This window comes from Alternaria arborescens (assembly GCF_004154835.1).
Source record: "Alternaria arborescens strain FERA 675 chromosome Unknown contig_91, whole genome shotgun sequence".
Taxonomy (NCBI): Eukaryota; Fungi; Ascomycota; class Dothideomycetes; order Pleosporales; family Pleosporaceae; genus Alternaria; species Alternaria arborescens.
In genome coordinates, this window is record NW_021167946.1 from 25,332 (window position 1) to 40,998 (window position 15,667).

The 15,667-nt window shown below is 51.4% G+C and overlaps 7 protein-coding genes across 7 annotated transcripts; 2 read left to right on the forward strand and 5 right to left on the reverse strand.

Annotated features, from left to right (window-relative positions):
* Window positions 1-452: 452 nt before the first annotated feature.
* On the reverse strand, window positions 453-1,889 carry AA0111_g12619 (hypothetical protein; the record flags this gene model as incomplete). Its single annotated transcript, XM_028646621.1, has 1 exon — window positions 453-1,889. One exon carries the CDS (start codon window positions 1,887-1,889, stop codon window positions 453-455), a length of 1,437 nt encoding a protein of 478 aa, XP_028499773.1.
* A 664-nt stretch (window positions 1,890-2,553) lies between these two features.
* AA0111_g12620 (Eukaryotic translation initiation factor 6) lies at window positions 2,554-3,530 on the reverse strand (the record flags this gene model as incomplete). Its single annotated transcript, XM_028646623.1, has 4 exons — window positions 2,554-2,675; window positions 2,731-3,155; window positions 3,229-3,315; window positions 3,424-3,530. The coding sequence occupies 4 exons, from the start codon at window positions 3,528-3,530 to the stop codon at window positions 2,554-2,556; spliced, it is 741 nt and encodes a 246-aa protein (XP_028499787.1).
* Window positions 3,531-4,887: 1,357 nt separating this feature from the next.
* On the reverse strand, window positions 4,888-7,109 carry AA0111_g12621 (hypothetical protein; the record flags this gene model as incomplete). Its single annotated transcript, XM_028646624.1, has 2 exons — window positions 4,888-5,123; window positions 5,192-7,109. 2 exons carry the CDS (start codon window positions 7,107-7,109, stop codon window positions 4,888-4,890), a joined length of 2,154 nt encoding a protein of 717 aa, XP_028499788.1.
* Window positions 7,110-8,068: 959 nt separating this feature from the next.
* Window positions 8,069-9,417, forward strand: AA0111_g12622 (hypothetical protein; the record flags this gene model as incomplete). Its single annotated transcript, XM_028646625.1, has 4 exons — window positions 8,069-8,144; window positions 8,280-8,326; window positions 8,457-8,834; window positions 8,887-9,417. The coding sequence occupies 4 exons, from the start codon at window positions 8,069-8,071 to the stop codon at window positions 9,415-9,417; spliced, it is 1,032 nt and encodes a 343-aa protein (XP_028499776.1).
* Window positions 9,418-9,530: 113 nt separating this feature from the next.
* Window positions 9,531-10,432, reverse strand: AA0111_g12623 (hypothetical protein; the record flags this gene model as incomplete). The annotated part of the gene is made up of 3 exons (XM_028646626.1): window positions 9,531-10,077; window positions 10,140-10,264; window positions 10,334-10,432. The coding sequence occupies 3 exons, from the start codon at window positions 10,430-10,432 to the stop codon at window positions 9,531-9,533; spliced, it is 771 nt and encodes a 256-aa protein (XP_028499789.1).
* Window positions 10,433-11,807: 1,375 nt separating this feature from the next.
* AA0111_g12624 (hypothetical protein) lies at window positions 11,808-12,196 on the forward strand (the record flags this gene model as incomplete). The annotated part of the gene is made up of 2 exons (XM_028646627.1): window positions 11,808-12,110; window positions 12,158-12,196. The coding sequence occupies 2 exons, from the start codon at window positions 11,808-11,810 to the stop codon at window positions 12,194-12,196; spliced, it is 342 nt and encodes a 113-aa protein (XP_028499786.1).
* Window positions 12,197-12,577: 381 nt separating this feature from the next.
* On the reverse strand, window positions 12,578-15,339 carry AA0111_g12625 (hypothetical protein; the record flags this gene model as incomplete). The annotated part of the gene is made up of 3 exons (XM_028646628.1): window positions 12,578-14,277; window positions 14,323-14,826; window positions 15,180-15,339. The coding sequence occupies 3 exons, from the start codon at window positions 15,337-15,339 to the stop codon at window positions 12,578-12,580; spliced, it is 2,364 nt and encodes a 787-aa protein (XP_028499775.1).
* Between the last annotated feature and the right edge of the window lie 328 nt (window positions 15,340-15,667).

Below are 15,667 nucleotides of genomic sequence, written 5' to 3' on the forward strand. Positions count from 1 at the left end.
GAGAATGGTAATTGTACATTATGAATGATTCTGCCGTCGTTATCCGATGATTTTCTTTGTACAGGGTGGTTGCATAAAGCGGGTTCTTTTGGTTAACTGCATTGTTGCTTTCTTGCGCAATTCTATAGCATTACTTCATTCTGGATACCCTGGGCGGCCGCGCAGGTTTCGCGTGGAGGGTTTTTTTTAGGTAGAACTTTTATTGATGTCCATGTTCTGATGATGTCCATAAGTCTTGTTGCCGTGAAGATTGCCATGGTAATGTGTGATACCTGCTGTTTAGTCGCTAATGAAACGAAGAATATGTTTAAAGATTGCGTAAAGGATTATCAAGTATAGAAGTTGGGTATCACTATTGCTATTGCTGCTCCGCTCTCATATAACCAAAACACAACATTTGCACGAGCACTTCGCACAAACCTGTTTCTTCTTATCCCACCCGCTCACACCTTCTATGCTCTCCTCTTGACTCTAGGCGTAGGCGTCCAATCCCGTCCTAACCCAGATCCCCCCTTTCTATCCCCACCGAATCCAGCACTGCCTCCACCCCTTGGTGTCGCTTTGCCCATTCTCTCAAATAGCCTCTGAGCGGCGGGCGTCAAATCTCCTTTCGCTTTCCTTCCTGGTGTCATGCCGCCAATAGCAGGTCCTCTCCTTGGCGTCGGCGCGCTTAAGAATCTCGGCGTCTCACTTGTGAATATTCCCAAGCCCGAGCCTGTTGGCTTCGCCTGCTTATCAGTGTTGGATCGTTTAGCACCAATCTGCTCGACCATTTTGTGATGCATCTTCTCGCGCGACGACGAGTCGTTGATTGTGAATGGTATGGTTTTGTCACTACTACCTAGACCGTAACGTTCTAGGAGGTCGGTGGGTGCGTCGTCGTCGTCATCGTCAGAGGGAGAAGGGGGTTGCGCGTCAACGAAAGCGTAGCCGTTCACTCGGGGTGTTTCGCTCCCAGTGTAACCTCCTTCGCTGGGATTGAGACGCGGACGTCCTGCAACAGCATCACGGACGGCTGAAAGTGTGGGACTGGTTGGACGAGGAGGGTCTGCTTCGGGGGCGGGGAGGCGAGTATTGTTGTAGAGGACTTTCTTTGGAGGTGCGAGGGAGGTGTTTTCGGCTTGTTGCGCGCGAGTCGGTGCCCATTGTTCTACACTGTCAGGGCCGAACATGAGGCTATTTCGGGCAGTATGTCGGTGTCCTGTGGGTGCTGCCGGTCGGTCATCGAGGTTCTGGCTTGGTCGTGTGCTGAGTACCATGTCCTTGCCTCCAGACGTAGCGGCTCTAGCTTCGATGACCTTCTGTTGTGCTACGCGCTGCTTGCTCGCGTACATGTTGCCTTCCCGTAGCCATATGTTCTTCTCAAATTTTGTCTTATTCTGCTTGTCGATGATTTGACTGAAACTCTCCTGGTCTTCGCTCGTGTATTTTGCTTGGAATGCGCCTAAGCTCATGTTTAGGTCGACATTATCTAGTTTGCCCAGGCCTTCCTCGTCGTCTTCAATTTCCGTCCCAGCGAGTGTAACAGGTGTGTCTGCGCCCCATACACTTGGAGTCTTGTCACCAGCTCCGCCTGTCTTGTCGAACCTCGTTCTTGCTGCCATCTTTCTTTGTCCGCTCGGCACAGGAGTCATGACCTGTGTGAGCTTCTTGCCGGCTTCTCTGATCCATGACCGATCTTTGCTTTCCACAGCGTTGAGATACTCGCGTTGTGCGTCTGCTTCTGCTAACCCTGGGAAGAAGTCGCGGCGAATGATGTGCGAAACGGCGGAAACATAGGTATCTTCGTCTAGGACTACCGAAGGGCGTTTTATACGTTTGGGGGCGGGCGGTGGCGGCATAAGCGCATTAGATGCACTGCGCTTCGTGAGCGCGGTCGAGTCTGACATGATGCGGTTGGGGGTGGGGTGAGATTCGAGAGGCAAATGGAGGTTTCTGTCCGAAGATGTGATAGATCTAATGAACTATGCGAATGGAAATTTCGCTGAATGGTGGAGAGAGAGTTTCGGTATGCGTTTGGCACCCACATGGGTTGGTGAAAGAGCGTTGGCGCAAAGTGACTTTCGTGAACGATGATGTCTTAGCGTCGGCAGAAAGTGTCTACCGCCTCCAGCCCTATCAGCCATGCTAATTGTGGGTGAAAGGTACCTGCATACTTACCCATTTCAGTGACACAAGATACTAGCTTAGTCGAATAGTCCTCAAATATTAGCACACGATCGGAATGAGATTACTCCAGGAGATATAACATAGCGCTACTCTTAACATTGTTTTCCACATCATATCTGTTTTGATTGATGTGCACACGTCGCACATACTATCCTCTCATAAGGGAACCCAGCTGCTCATATACCTCGGATACCAACATAACGACATTGGCGAGCCTGTAACGTGCCGCGGCAACAAGATGATCCAATGTCCCGCTGTTCCTGCACGTCGAATGCTTCTTCCGAGCACTTTGTAGTTCGGGACGATATCGTACTTCTTTCAGTATTCCACCACGACTGATGGCAAGTGGAGTAGAAATAAGGAATCCTATCCAAGAACCATAATCTAATAGAAAGATTCAACCATGGCGTCCTTGTGGGTGGTGTTGATGTTGGCGGGACCGTTGCCCTCACCGAGCCTGAAGACGGACTCGACGACGGAAAGCTCGGTCGCTGTAGTATCGAGACCTGAATTTTCCAATTAGTCTTTGGCCTTGATGTTCTTCAATCAGTATGCACATACCAGTAACAGCCATCCAGTCGTTGACGACCATGCCCGCACCCACAACCGCGCTACCGCGGTTTACACTACCAGCCACAAGCGGCACTTGGAGCAAACTCGACAGCTCATCTTGGTCCTGAATGCTTGTCTTTGGGTGCACAATACCACCCTGATTGCTGAGAGCCATGTAGCTACCAGTGAGCACGTTGTCCGCGATAGTCTGCCTGAAAACCTCGACGCCTAGTACATCAGCTATTATCTCCTCCGTTTCGCGTTCGATGTCCGGGTGTACGAGAGCAACGTGGTCGTTACAACATATCACGTTGCCAAGGGCTGATAATCGTTCCTCTATTCTCTGAATCTTGACTTCGTCGGGTATGGAGTTTCGGAGATGCTGGAGTTCTTGATCGGTGGTTGTGGTGGGAACGAGGAGACCTTTCTTGTTACTGGGAATGTGTTAGAGTATGTTCCTGTAGCATCGGTTGAATATGGCAAGGTGCCACAAGTCGGGATACATACCCAGCAGTCAGTCTGCCGACGATTCTGGTTCCAGCAATGGTGGCGTGGCAGATGGGGATGACATCTTGGAGTTCTGCTTCGAAGACACTGTCGCGCCACTGTCAGTACATATTTTTCGCAGTGTATGCTCGCCACGGTCGCACAACATGCTACCGCACTACATCGAGCCGGGAACAGCTACTGAGCTATGCGCACCTGTAAAAGTTCTCGCTTGCGCCGACTGCGACAATCGCATACGCATTTGTGAGTGTGGAGAAGACACCGACTTCGTTGGAGTTTTCGAACTGAGCGCGAACAGCCATGATTGTTGAATTGACGTTGGGGTCTTTTTGTGAGGCTCTTTGGTGTGGTTAGAAGAAAGATGGCAAGGGTATTTAGTGCGTGGTGGGTAAGCTGGTCGTGAATCTGCAGAAACTGTGAAGGCGGGACTATTTTGTAAAGAGCGACATCATAAGCCCCGCTACCCAATCGGAGCTAGCGCAGTTCGACTCATCCTGAGTGAACCCTGCATATGAGCAAAGTGCCACTGCGAACTTCGCCACTGCATCTACATGCTCGTGCTGCTATGACTGTGAATCTGAAGAGTCATCACTTGGCGAGTTCGTCGGATGAGATGACATGTTCGTCTTGTCGACGTGCTGCGACTCGTACCCGTCACCGTGCGTACTTTGGACGTGTTACTGGGATCGCACGTCCATTATCGTGAAGCAAGCCACCGTCCTTGACATCTGCAATACATGGCTGTGCACTCATCAATTTCGCAACATGCAGCCTCATGGCAACGCGACACAGCGCTTAGCAACGACCGGAAAGCTCGGTGATAAACTTTCGGAGCATTGATCAAAAGCGACACAAGTCCATGAAAGTGTTCGAGACTTGATCAGAGCATCCGCTATGAGCAAGCGCACGGTGCGACGCTCCACTTGACATATGTCACGACATTGCCGTCCTCTGTGGGCTGATCATACTGGAGCTCACAACTTTCGCGACTTCAACCTTGCGGTGATCAGTCCGGGGCGCAATGTAATGGAGAAGGTAATCGTTATATTGACGTCTCATCGTACAGTTGACGTAGAACGCATGATAATAATTACAAGATCATATAGTTCGTCAAGCCCCAACCGCGACGATATTATCCAGGAGCAGCGCACGGTTGACGCTACGCTTCAGATTCCCAGCCACCTCGACGACATCCTTGTCTTATATCAAACCCCCAAGACGATGTGACAGGTGACAAGTAACAAGTATGGAACACGAAGATAGTGATATTGTGAAGTGGCTGAGATGGCCAAATATTGCAAAGCAAATGGGTAATACGCTGTCGGCCATACTAGAACAAGCAGCAAAAAGAGAACGCCCGCTAAACTGCAGCATGCCGTACACGATACACGCGGAGAATCGAAATGCGAGAAATATACAACAGCGGCTGTGCGTAGACAAGGCAACGTACTCGAAACGAGATCAATTAGATGTCGAAGAGAAAGCACCTGCCGTGTGACGGAGCCAGAAAAACATTAACACTTGCGTGATGACATGATTATGTTCGTAAAATGGTTCGTAATGCAAGTGCACAGCGTGCAAATGTCGGATGTGGATGGAAAAGTTCGGCGACGACATCGTGGTGGAATCGGTTCGCCCGAGTGTAAAAGTGGGTGTCACTTATGACATTCGCGATGCGAGGATGGCCAACGCAACGATGACGCCGATCAGAAGCGTCCCTACTCCAGACATGACACGATTGAGGTTGCGCCACCAAGTTGCTTTCTGGAAAGACTTGTCATCGGCGGGACCCATAGCTTGGGCGAATTGCTGCTCCAAGTCGGCCTGGCTGACAGTGGGGGTGCCCACAGTATTGGGGTCCAGAGGCAAGGGGAGGAACGAAGCGATTATCCAAGCTGTAGTCCTAATTAGCAAATCTCTCCATACATAGACATCCGGCATTATAGCCAGAGTTGGTACTTACCAGGTGGGAAGATAAATCCTATGCAGAAAAGTAGGATTTGTCTATTTTGACGCCCGAAAAGTGTGGTGTGCATGTCGTCATCCAGAGATGGTGCGTTCCACGCGCTGTATCGTGTTTGACCTCTCTGATCAGTTCGGAGGTGTGGTGTTGAGTAGCCGCTGAGAGGGTACATGTTAGGTCCAACAGCATATACGGCTCCATCAATGGAGTGCACGTCGTCAGCTAGAGAGACGGTATCGGCGTGTGAAGCTCGGTTCCGAGGGCGATTCCGTGGCCGGTAAATGCTGAGCGGAAAGTTGCTCTCTGAAGGAGTGTGTGATCGCCCACTGTGAGAGGTTCCCAGCCGTATGCTACCAGAAGACTCGGATTCCGGAGCGCCGACTGATATACGCTCTCCTTTTTGGTAGTAGACCCTCGCCCATGCCGGGATGTTGTTTGCTAGGAACGTGGACATGTGGGACTGCGAGGATCCAGGCCGCGAGTCACTCATCGATACCGCATCAGTGCTGTTCGTTCTATGCAGATATCCAGAGTTTTTCATCCGTAGCGGAATCGACGTGGGCAGCGGTGAGATGGTATCCATGTGCTCACTGTTGTCATCGGACGAACTTCTGGAGGTTGGGGAGAACAGCGGCCGAGGTACTGCGACTGAGGAGAACTCGGTTTGACCTTCCGACGATACATTGTCCGATGACGATTGTGCGCTCCCAATAGTCTGCCCTCTCCGGCGTGGAATCGCTGTTCGACCATTGCCCGCATAGCTCTCTTGTGAATGTGATCTTGCGCCGATTGATCGTGAGTTTCGTGCAAGAGATCGCGAATCACGTTCGGACACGGAAGCGATGGTCGATAGCTGGGAGCTCCAGTGGTGGACCAGCGAGGGGTCATGCATCCGGGATGCAATATTAGGCGTATTTTGGGAATCAGCTCGCGAGCTGCTGGCCGACGGCGCGCGTACGACGGGATAATTAATTCGGATGCCGCTCGCAAAGGATGCTGTGCTTGCTTCATGAAGAGATGGCGATGGCTGTGATGAAGCGAGTGTATGTGTTGGTTCGATGCTGGTGTAGGAAATATCAGAAAACGTGAACGACTCTGTACTTTGCTGAGGATTCAATACAGGTTGTCGATAGTCAGTGTCACTAGTGAGAGCAGACCCCCTAGCTTGGGATTCGGCTGACGGAGTTTGCGGTAACGGTCGACCGACACTGACACTTGGCGAGTTTCCGACATTACTATTTGGGTGTGATGAGGCGGGAGGAGCGGGTGAGGCAAAAGATGCAGCAGAGGCCTTGGGTGTTAATGCACGGTCGGAATCACCGCCAGAAGAAGATGGAGGAACAGCCCGGATGGTTGGCCTTTGGGACTGTGAGGATACGACTTCCTCAAGTACCTCCAACCCTTTTGCGTCGTCTTCTAATTCGGGTGGGGGTGAGGATGGGGCAGTGCTCCCCTGGGAAAATCTTAAAGTCGATGGCGTAAAGGAAGATGCTATGAGGGTATCTTCCTCAGACATGCTAGTGGAGCCCGAGTGTCTGAAACCCTTCTTGCGTGACAGGATAGGCTGTGGTGTTCGCGCTCGGCTCGCCTCGAACTTTGCAATGGTACTGGCGACCTGGCTGACATTTGAAACGTGAGATCCTGGCCGCTCAAAGCCATAACCTGGCGCATGACGGGGTGGGGGCAGAACTTGCGAGGGTTCGCTGGGTACGGGATATTTCTGATAGATGTCATGGCCGGGATCTTGAACTATGCGGATGGTGGAACCCGAGTGTTGATTGGTTTGCGAGTTTGAGCGCTCGTGAAGTGGCTTGCGGACAGGAGACGAGTTTATCGACTGCGATTGTGGCGGCGAAAATCTGGGACCTTGTTCGAGTTTGTTTTGCGAGTCTGCGCGACGGTGTTGTGATGAGGACATGCTGTGGTGGTGTGGTGGGCCGAGGATGCCGATATGTGGGCTGGTAAACGCGTGCTGCGGAGAAGTCGAAACCGATCATTAATGATGGGGAATGGGTAGAAAAGGCAGTAAAAAGAGGACGTAAAGACCGTGTGTGAAGGTAGTCAATGAGTGACAAAAGTGCTAAAACATATCAAAAAGAATGGCGGCCCGCAGGCATTAACAGTAAGAAGAATTGATGGAGAGAGGGCGAGGAGTGGTGGTGAATCGAGGCAGACGGGCGTTTGGCAGCAGCTCGGCCTAAAGAGGGTTCGTGGCTCTATGCAGAAGCAGGTTCGCGCTGCAGGTGCGATCCAATTGACAGCTCAGCCCCGGCAAGCGATGGAGCACGACCCGCGAATTATGATGACTTGTACAGAGATGTCCCCAATGCGCACAATATGCCCTTTGTCTAGCCTATGCGGATGGCGACTGAAGGATATGAGCTTCTGGATGCGCGGTCCACGCGACGATGCGATGCGCCCGGGGAACCCTCGTCCAAACGGCTCTCCTAGCAGGTCGCCAGAGGCGCGTCGCGGTTGAACGTTAAAATGAAATTATATTTTAGGACGGGCCAGTGACGACGAGCAGCGATCCGGACTAGCCGTTGAGTGGCAGAGAAGCTGGCCAGTGGGCCTTGCGGTGTGCGTCCTGCAGGGGTAACGCGGGAGGTCGTGCTAAGTCGCCGGGGGTTTTGGCAGAGGGCCTGGGACGTGACAGGAGCCGAGACGAACGGACGATCGGGCGCACGTGACCAGCAGCGTGCGAGGGCGATTTGGGAGCCGGCGGTTTATCGATAGTCGGAGGCTGTCCTGTGCGAAACAACATGCTCGCGACAACGCGGGGGGGCCGAGGTCAGGTATAACAGCTCGCTCATGGTTCTTTTCCTAGTCCAAGTATAGCGTGTTTGACGACTTGCTGCTTTTTTGCAACATCTTGCCATGCCTCCGCCCCTCAACGGCTGGCGAGACAAGCTCAGCGCGCTCGAGGACTTGTACGAGCGACATGTCAAGGGCGGTAAGTGACGATCCATTGGCCTGCGAGGGCTCCCTTTGACTCCAAACCCTCCTAAACGCCTGCGCGACCCACATCGGACCAACTCTGTTGCGCTTCTTCGTCGAAACATTGCCATGGAGTCTAACGTGTCGTCAGTCCCCAAACCGCCCGTCCTCTCTGCGAGTGCTGCGGCGCTTCTGTCGGTACGTTTGTTTCAAGCTCCCACCCCCACCACCATTGCCCTTCCTCTCACCCAATCGCACCGCATGCGCCAAACATGCTGAAGTACAGCCAACACCTGCGCCTAAATATGGCTAACACACGCGACTGCAGGCTGCCTATGTCTTCATCTACGTAATCCCCTTCTACCTGTCGCCCGCAACGCGACCCTCTCCGACTCTCACGCGCGATGCACCGTCGTCGATACGCGCCCGTGTACGCGCAGTTACCTTGTCCACTGCCCTATGCTCTGTCCTCACCGTAATCGTACTCTACCAACATGATGCGTCCGCCATGGAGATCCTCAGCCTGCTTGGCATATGGCCTGTTTCACCCGTAGATACCATCCGGACCATGCTGTTGGTCGTGATCCTCTTCGCAGGCCCAATCTTCGAGCATGGTATTGTAGACGATGGTTGGAGAGACTGGGTCAAGCTAAACGGTGTCAACGAGTCCTTGAGTAGCTGGATCGGATACCGGAATTTTGTAGTCGTACGTTGTCTACTTCGAGTTATTTCCTGCTCCGCTAACACTCGCACACCAGGGCCCCGTCAGTGAAGAGCTCGTCTGGCGCTCCTTCATCGTCCCCCTACATGTCCTCGCCCAGTTCTCCGGCAAGCAAATCGTGTTCCTCACACCACTGTACTTCGGCATCGCGCATCTGCACCACCTTTACGAATTCCGCATAACCCATTCTGAAGTCCCGTTCTTCATCGCCGTGCTTCGTTCACTCTTCCAGTTCACATACACATCGCTCTTCGGGTTCTTCGCCGCCTTCGCCTTCATCAGGACTGGAAATGTGTACACGTGCATGCTAGCGCATACCTTTTGCAACTGGATGGGGCTTCCACGCTTCTACGGTCGTGTGGGAGTTGAAGCTGGCATCCCCATCGGACCGCCAGATGTCGATAAGAAAGATGATGAGCAAAGGAATGTCCCAGCTTATCAAGGGAAGGGTGTTGGATGGACAGTAGCCTATTACCTCGTACTCGTAGCTGGCGCTCTAGGCTTCTATCATCAGCTGTTTCCGCTGACCGAGAGCAGCCATGCTCTACCTGTTGACTTGAGTAAGTAGTAAGGACATCTGCGTGCTTGGTGTCTTCGGAACGCAGAAAAGGGGACGCGCAGAGTTACACCGTACAGTCGCACACGACGTACAGCACAGCAATTCAGATATCATAGAGGTGGTTATCGTAATCTCGCAATAGCCCACCAGTTATCCTTCTCGTAGCCCGATTCCAACACCACTCCGCCAGCCTGCTCAATATCACCCTCAAGCTCCCCTTTCCGATACAGGTGATAATATCTCAAGAATGTCTTGTCACCATCTGGCTTCGGCGCCTCTTCTTCGTGAGCTTGACTCTCATCCTTCTTCTTCCGTCCTCTCTCCTTGTCCTTTTTCTGCTTCAAGACCCACGGTACCATGACATCCTGCTCGTGACCCTCGTCCCATCCTCTTCGACTATCTTTTTGCTCGAGTGCCCAAACGTAGATCAGTGCTCTACCACCTTCCACCTTACCATCACCGTTCCCATGAGATGATGATGATGGCCGCAGTAGGTCCAAAACACATTTCACGGCCTCCACCCTCCTTGCTGGCGTAGATAAATGATGCACGACCGCTATCGAAATAGCAAAATCAAATACACCATTTGGATGAGGTAGCGAGAGGTTGTCTGCTACGACCACATCGTGCGGCTCATGTTGTTTGGCAATCTTGACAAGGTTTGTTGATCTACATCGTCGTTAACCCTAGAACAATTATTCGTAATGCTCGAAACAGTCATTCAAACTTACCGGTCACTACCCACGATCCACACTTTCTTATTAACAGCCAAGTATTTTCCGTTTCCACATCCCACATCGGCACCTATAGCGCCATCACACTGTTCCTTCAGAAAACGTTCGACGATAGGCCATGGCTGATATCTTGTTAGTCATGACTGCTCTCTTTCTGATTTATGCCACTAGTAGCAAGGGTGGACGCACACCTTGTAGCGAGTGGACGAAAAGTGCGACGCAATCTCTTCGTAGACCGAATGCACGTGTTCAGCTTCATAAGATACACCTTGGGTCTCTGAAGCCGCCATTGTGTTATTGCATCGATGGATATGTGTAGATGACCGCGCAGGAAGTTCTAAAGTGAGTAGATTGATGGGTGATGGGGCCAATGGGGGGTGGAGGGGGTGCCAAGACGCTGCCGAGGAAGGCAGCTTTTGGCGCTGTCTTTGTCGCTCAACACTGCCATCTGCTCATGCTTCGATTCAGACCATTGTCTTACCAAGCCTACCATATCCCAAACACATGCGAGTATGAACAGATCATGACGACTTCGATATCGACTGATTTGCTTTGAGATGAACCTTCATTGAAGTTCCAGGTTTGGACACTATTCCAGGACCATCGGAGAACTTGCATCTCTCAGGAAAGGCAGTAACCTTTGACCCAGTATGGGTCCAACATGAGTATACAGGCCTCAAGATCGGTTCAACGTTTGAGAGATAACTGTATAGTCTCGTATCATGGAAGCGACTAGAGAAAAACGTACACCAGTTTCATCCTTGAGGTCTCGTTGGAGGTACTCGGCGTATGCTTGAAGCGATGAATGCCTATCCTTGCGAAGAGTCGAAGAGAGTGTGTGTATGAACAATATGCCCATACCTACAGATACCTACTCGGGCTCGCCCAACGAGAAGTATCTAATCGAGTGTGCGTCCGCATCGGATGGCATCTACCAATCGAAATTGGTGTCATGATTTTATAGGCCACACACTCTGCTGAACTTATCGATTTACTTCATGCAAGTTTATGAATCCAGAGTTCGATAATAAATTCGTCCCCTCAGGTACAGAGTAGTGTTACTCCGAACGGTCTTCTAGCTCAGCAAACCTTAGGTTAAGATCATTATCCCAAAAGATTAGATGAAGCAGAAATCGATTCAACACGATACGGGCCTTAGACCACGATATTGGCGACCAGAACACAGAGGAGAATGTGGCGTCGCCGTAATCAACAGAATTCGTCACATCTAGCGAATCCGGTGGCATGCGAAAGCTTTTGACCAACTCACAAAGAAAAGCTTGAAAGCTCTTCAACATAGCAAGACACCTCTTGAACTTTCGAGCTTCAAATTCCAGCACTTTTGTAGGGAGCTGACTTGAAGAGCTAAGAAAAATCCTTGTCGCTTGTCGACGCCATGGCACTTCCGTATTCGAATATGTGTGTTTAACCGGCAGCACGTCACTGGTCAACGACGACGCAAGTTTAGATGGAACTTCATCAATACATATTGCGCCGCGTACTGAACTGCGAATCGTCAATAGAAGAGGCCTTCTGCCGCGTGGCACTCGCGGTGCCTACAAGATTGATCATCTGCAAAAGATCCAAAGCTCTTGGCTGCCTGCATCTTACACAGTTTTACTTTCAGATCGTTTTGAAGCTTATCAAACGCCCATACCGCTCAAGATGCATATATCAACCCTCCTGGCGACCATCTTGTTCGTTACCGCCGCTGTCGCAACGCCCTACCCTTGGGCTGCACCACAAGCCAGTCTTGCTCCAACTCCAAGTGGTGTGCGAAAACACAATCGCACGCACAGGAACAGACACAAAGAGCCAACACCTACCTTTAAGCAGGGTTGTGAATGCGCAATGCCGGTTGTGCCAATGAACCTGCTCAGCGCGAATGAGAGGTGCTTGATGAAACAAGCTGCTGCTATGGGTTGCTATCTAAGCTCCAAGGGCGGATGTCCATCGCCGGCACCTGCTGTAAGTACAGATGTGAAGAATGAGTAGAGAGTGCTGACCCGTTGTAGTGCGGACTCGGACCCCTACCAGGCATACCTATGCAATGAAGCCAGAGTCGTGATGCGCTCGATCTTCAGAAGATCGGACATGGATGTCGTGTACAGACCTCGCATGGTATCGGACACAGGTATCTAGAACACCGTGGCGTGAAGAGTTGCCATAGTCACCCTCCTACCGAATTCAGCCGTTGCGTATAAAATCTCAGCGTCTTCATGCAGAACGTTTTGTTCTTCAATTCATATTTTCAAGTAGTCTTCAGTTTTCTACAAGATGGCGATCGGCAAGTAACCTTGATGGCGATACCATTCGTGGGGCATCGTCACAGCTAAAACGCCTGACCGAGCCCAACATGTTCCCCGAGACTTCTTCAGTTGCAACCCGCGTTCCTCTCACCTCCGTTGAGAGATTTGAATGATCCCGCAGGCCGTCTACCAAAGCTTCTTCCTCTTTCCCTGGCTATCATCTACACATCCACTAAGTGCCCTCTCGTTAGCACCAGCGTCTCGAACTACCCTCAACCTATCCTTCTTCAACGATCTAGCATGCCTGCCTGCGAACTCTCTGTCCGGACATCCATCGTCACCGGATTCGATAAGCGGTTCAATATCTGCTGCCCGGAGCAGCTTAGGTACTTCACTTAGCAGAGCTCGGTACTGACCTTTCTCTCTGCACCAGAGTATGAGTGCTGTCAGTGGTCCGGCGTCCGGGCCAGTAGGCAACGACTGTAAGCCGTGGGCGAGGGCGAGAAGTGGGTAATCGATCTTCTCCCAAACATCGCAGACCCATCCTTCAGCCGTATGGTTCGTGGTCATGTCGATGACTGAGGATCTGAGAGCAGGTGAAGGTGTAGGTGTGTCTTTGCCGACTTCGTCGATGTCCATTTCTCCAACCTCCTCGAGCTTGACGCAGTCCCTCTTCCTTGCAGCCATAGCAGCACATGAGATATTACCTGGCTTCACCACCTCATCGCCTTGAAGCCCTCGCGTCATGATAAGGAACTCCCGTATCATACTCCCCTTCACGCCAGCCTTTGCCATGCGCTCCGCTGCGTGACCCCAATAGTAATGCTGCGGAAAGTAAGACAGCAACTCCATGATTGTAAACTCCGTATCCCCAAGAAGAGCGATGTTCACAGTGCAAGGTGTTGCAACACTCTTGAATGGGCAGAACTGGTTCTTGTCCTTCATAGAGTCTTGGTTCTGAAGCAGCGGATTGAGTTGGATGTTTGGTGTGGTAGGGGTCGACTGCATAGAAAGCACCATAAGCTCGGGGATAGGCGACTTGAGCTTGCGTGTTGAACGAAATGCTCCACTTCCGTGCCATTTCTTCCCTGGCGTGGGAATGAAGTCAGCGGTTTGGTTGGTCTCTTTTTCTGATAGCCAACGCCAAGCGTCGCTGAGGTCGAAGATCTTATTCGGACAATCGCGAGCCTCGCGCCATGGATAAGTAATCATGGGTATGAAGGTGTTCGAATTAGTGGGGCTGTTGGTTCCACCGCCATTACATTGCTGGTCTATGGTGCGACGAGGGGCGTGGAAATCCACTTGCCCTTCCCACGGCAGCGTCCAATCCACACCATCGAAATTGTACACCTCGGCGTCACTTCCGTCACTCAGCTTGAGCATCTCAGGCAACAAGCCGAACTCAGGGTGCAACTCGCCACCTGGTACGTACTTTTGTAATCCTTGCTGCTGAAGTTCCTCGCAGGTAAGTGGTATTGGGCCAATAGGAGTCAGCTTAAACGCTTGACGGTAGGGATCGAAAGCTATTGGAAGAAGTTCGGACCAAGAGACATGCTTCCATCCCATCGGAAGTACGAGTTTGGGGACAAGTGTGAAGTTGGGGAGGCCACCGACGATAGGAACGAACGCTTGGTGGAAGAGGAGACGCGGGTCCATTGTCGGGTATGGATATGAGGGATGTGTGCTTCCTCCTGGAGGATACTGTAGTTGCCAAGTGAGAGAATGAACGGTCGGTAGTCCCTCGAAGGGAACCGGCTCGCTCTTGATAGGTACAATACTGAAATCAGCATGCTCGCCACGATTGGGTGCCACTTGTGAAGGTGGTAGTTTCTGAGCAGTCTTTGGGTCTGTAGCCGGTAGCTGGACAGTGTCTTGATCAAAGACAGCTGATTAGCTGGAGCGCTGACAATGCTAGCATTTGAAGGACTCACAGATTGGTTTCGCCTGCGTACGCAGTCTAGTACTCCGGCGAGCTTTTGTTGGATTAATCGAGCGTTCGAGCTCGCGAGCAAGTATTGCATCATTTTGAGTAGCATCATCAACTGCTCGCAAAATTGCAGTGTTAACATCTTCGGCTTCGCTCTTATCCGTATCGGTGCAATGCTGAATCAGTATGGAGGACTGGTCGACAGCGTCCTTGGTTTGCCCTCGGGTGGTTTGCCAAACTAGCTCTTCTTTCGCGGAGCCGGCCGATGGTGTATAATGCGTTTCACTGTGGAAGGTAGGAGTGTTTGGAGACAACAAACCATGCCAGAGCACTGGATTGCGCTTCTTCCTGGGTGTACGTGGCCCTTCCATCAATGCTGACTCTTGAGAAGGTTTGCTGTCGGGGGTAGTGGTTTCACCATCCAGGATCTGGTCGACGCAGTCATCTCCAGCGGGTGACACGTTCTGATTTTGTGATAATACTACAGTTTGCGGTGAGTTGACGTTGCCTGCCCATACGTAAGTACCCATTTCGCAAATCATATGTTTGCTCAGCCCACTCACTTGAGCTTATGTACGGCTCTCTGGTAGGAGAGGGCGTGCGGTAAGATTTCCCCATAGTGTCGGCTGTCGTCATTGGTAAATTTGAAGAGCGAGAATCAAGAAAAGCACAATGCAAGTCGGGCGACTAGAGGTTATAATTCCGCATTTAGCATCACAATGAGTAAGATGAGTGATGATGAAAACAACGATGCTAAAATTTGTGGAGAAGAAGATGAGGACGAAAAGAGATAGTAGTTTCACCTTCACCGCTGGACATAACAAGTTTGAGTAATATCTACTCATTTCTACCAGGTCGTACCTAAGGCACCAATCGCTGGGCCATCTCCATCGAAAAACTCCTCGTCCAAGAGTTGGAGGATCACTTGTTGACCAACCCACTGTTCCTCCGCCGCAGGCCGGATCCTCTCCGGGGGCAGAACGAAACCAAAGTCTCCGGTGTCGGGTAATTCGATGGTCATGGAAAACTTAGCGCGACCAATAGTGTAGACATGGTCGATCGATGCACCAGTCGTCGGGTACAAGGTCGCTCCGCTAGGACCGAAGACGTACGTAGTTGCATTGGTTGAGGAGTACAATGCCCGTGCGTTCGATGAACATCATCATTCGATGAACACCCCCACTTCAACAACAACACAACTTCAACGCGTCATAGCTCAACCACCATGGATCCGATTCAAGAAGCGATTGCAGAAATCGAATCGCGCGAACCAGGAGATAAATTCTCGTACCAACAAATCGCGAAAAAGTATGGTGTCAACCGCGTTACGCTCGCTCGAAGGCACAAGG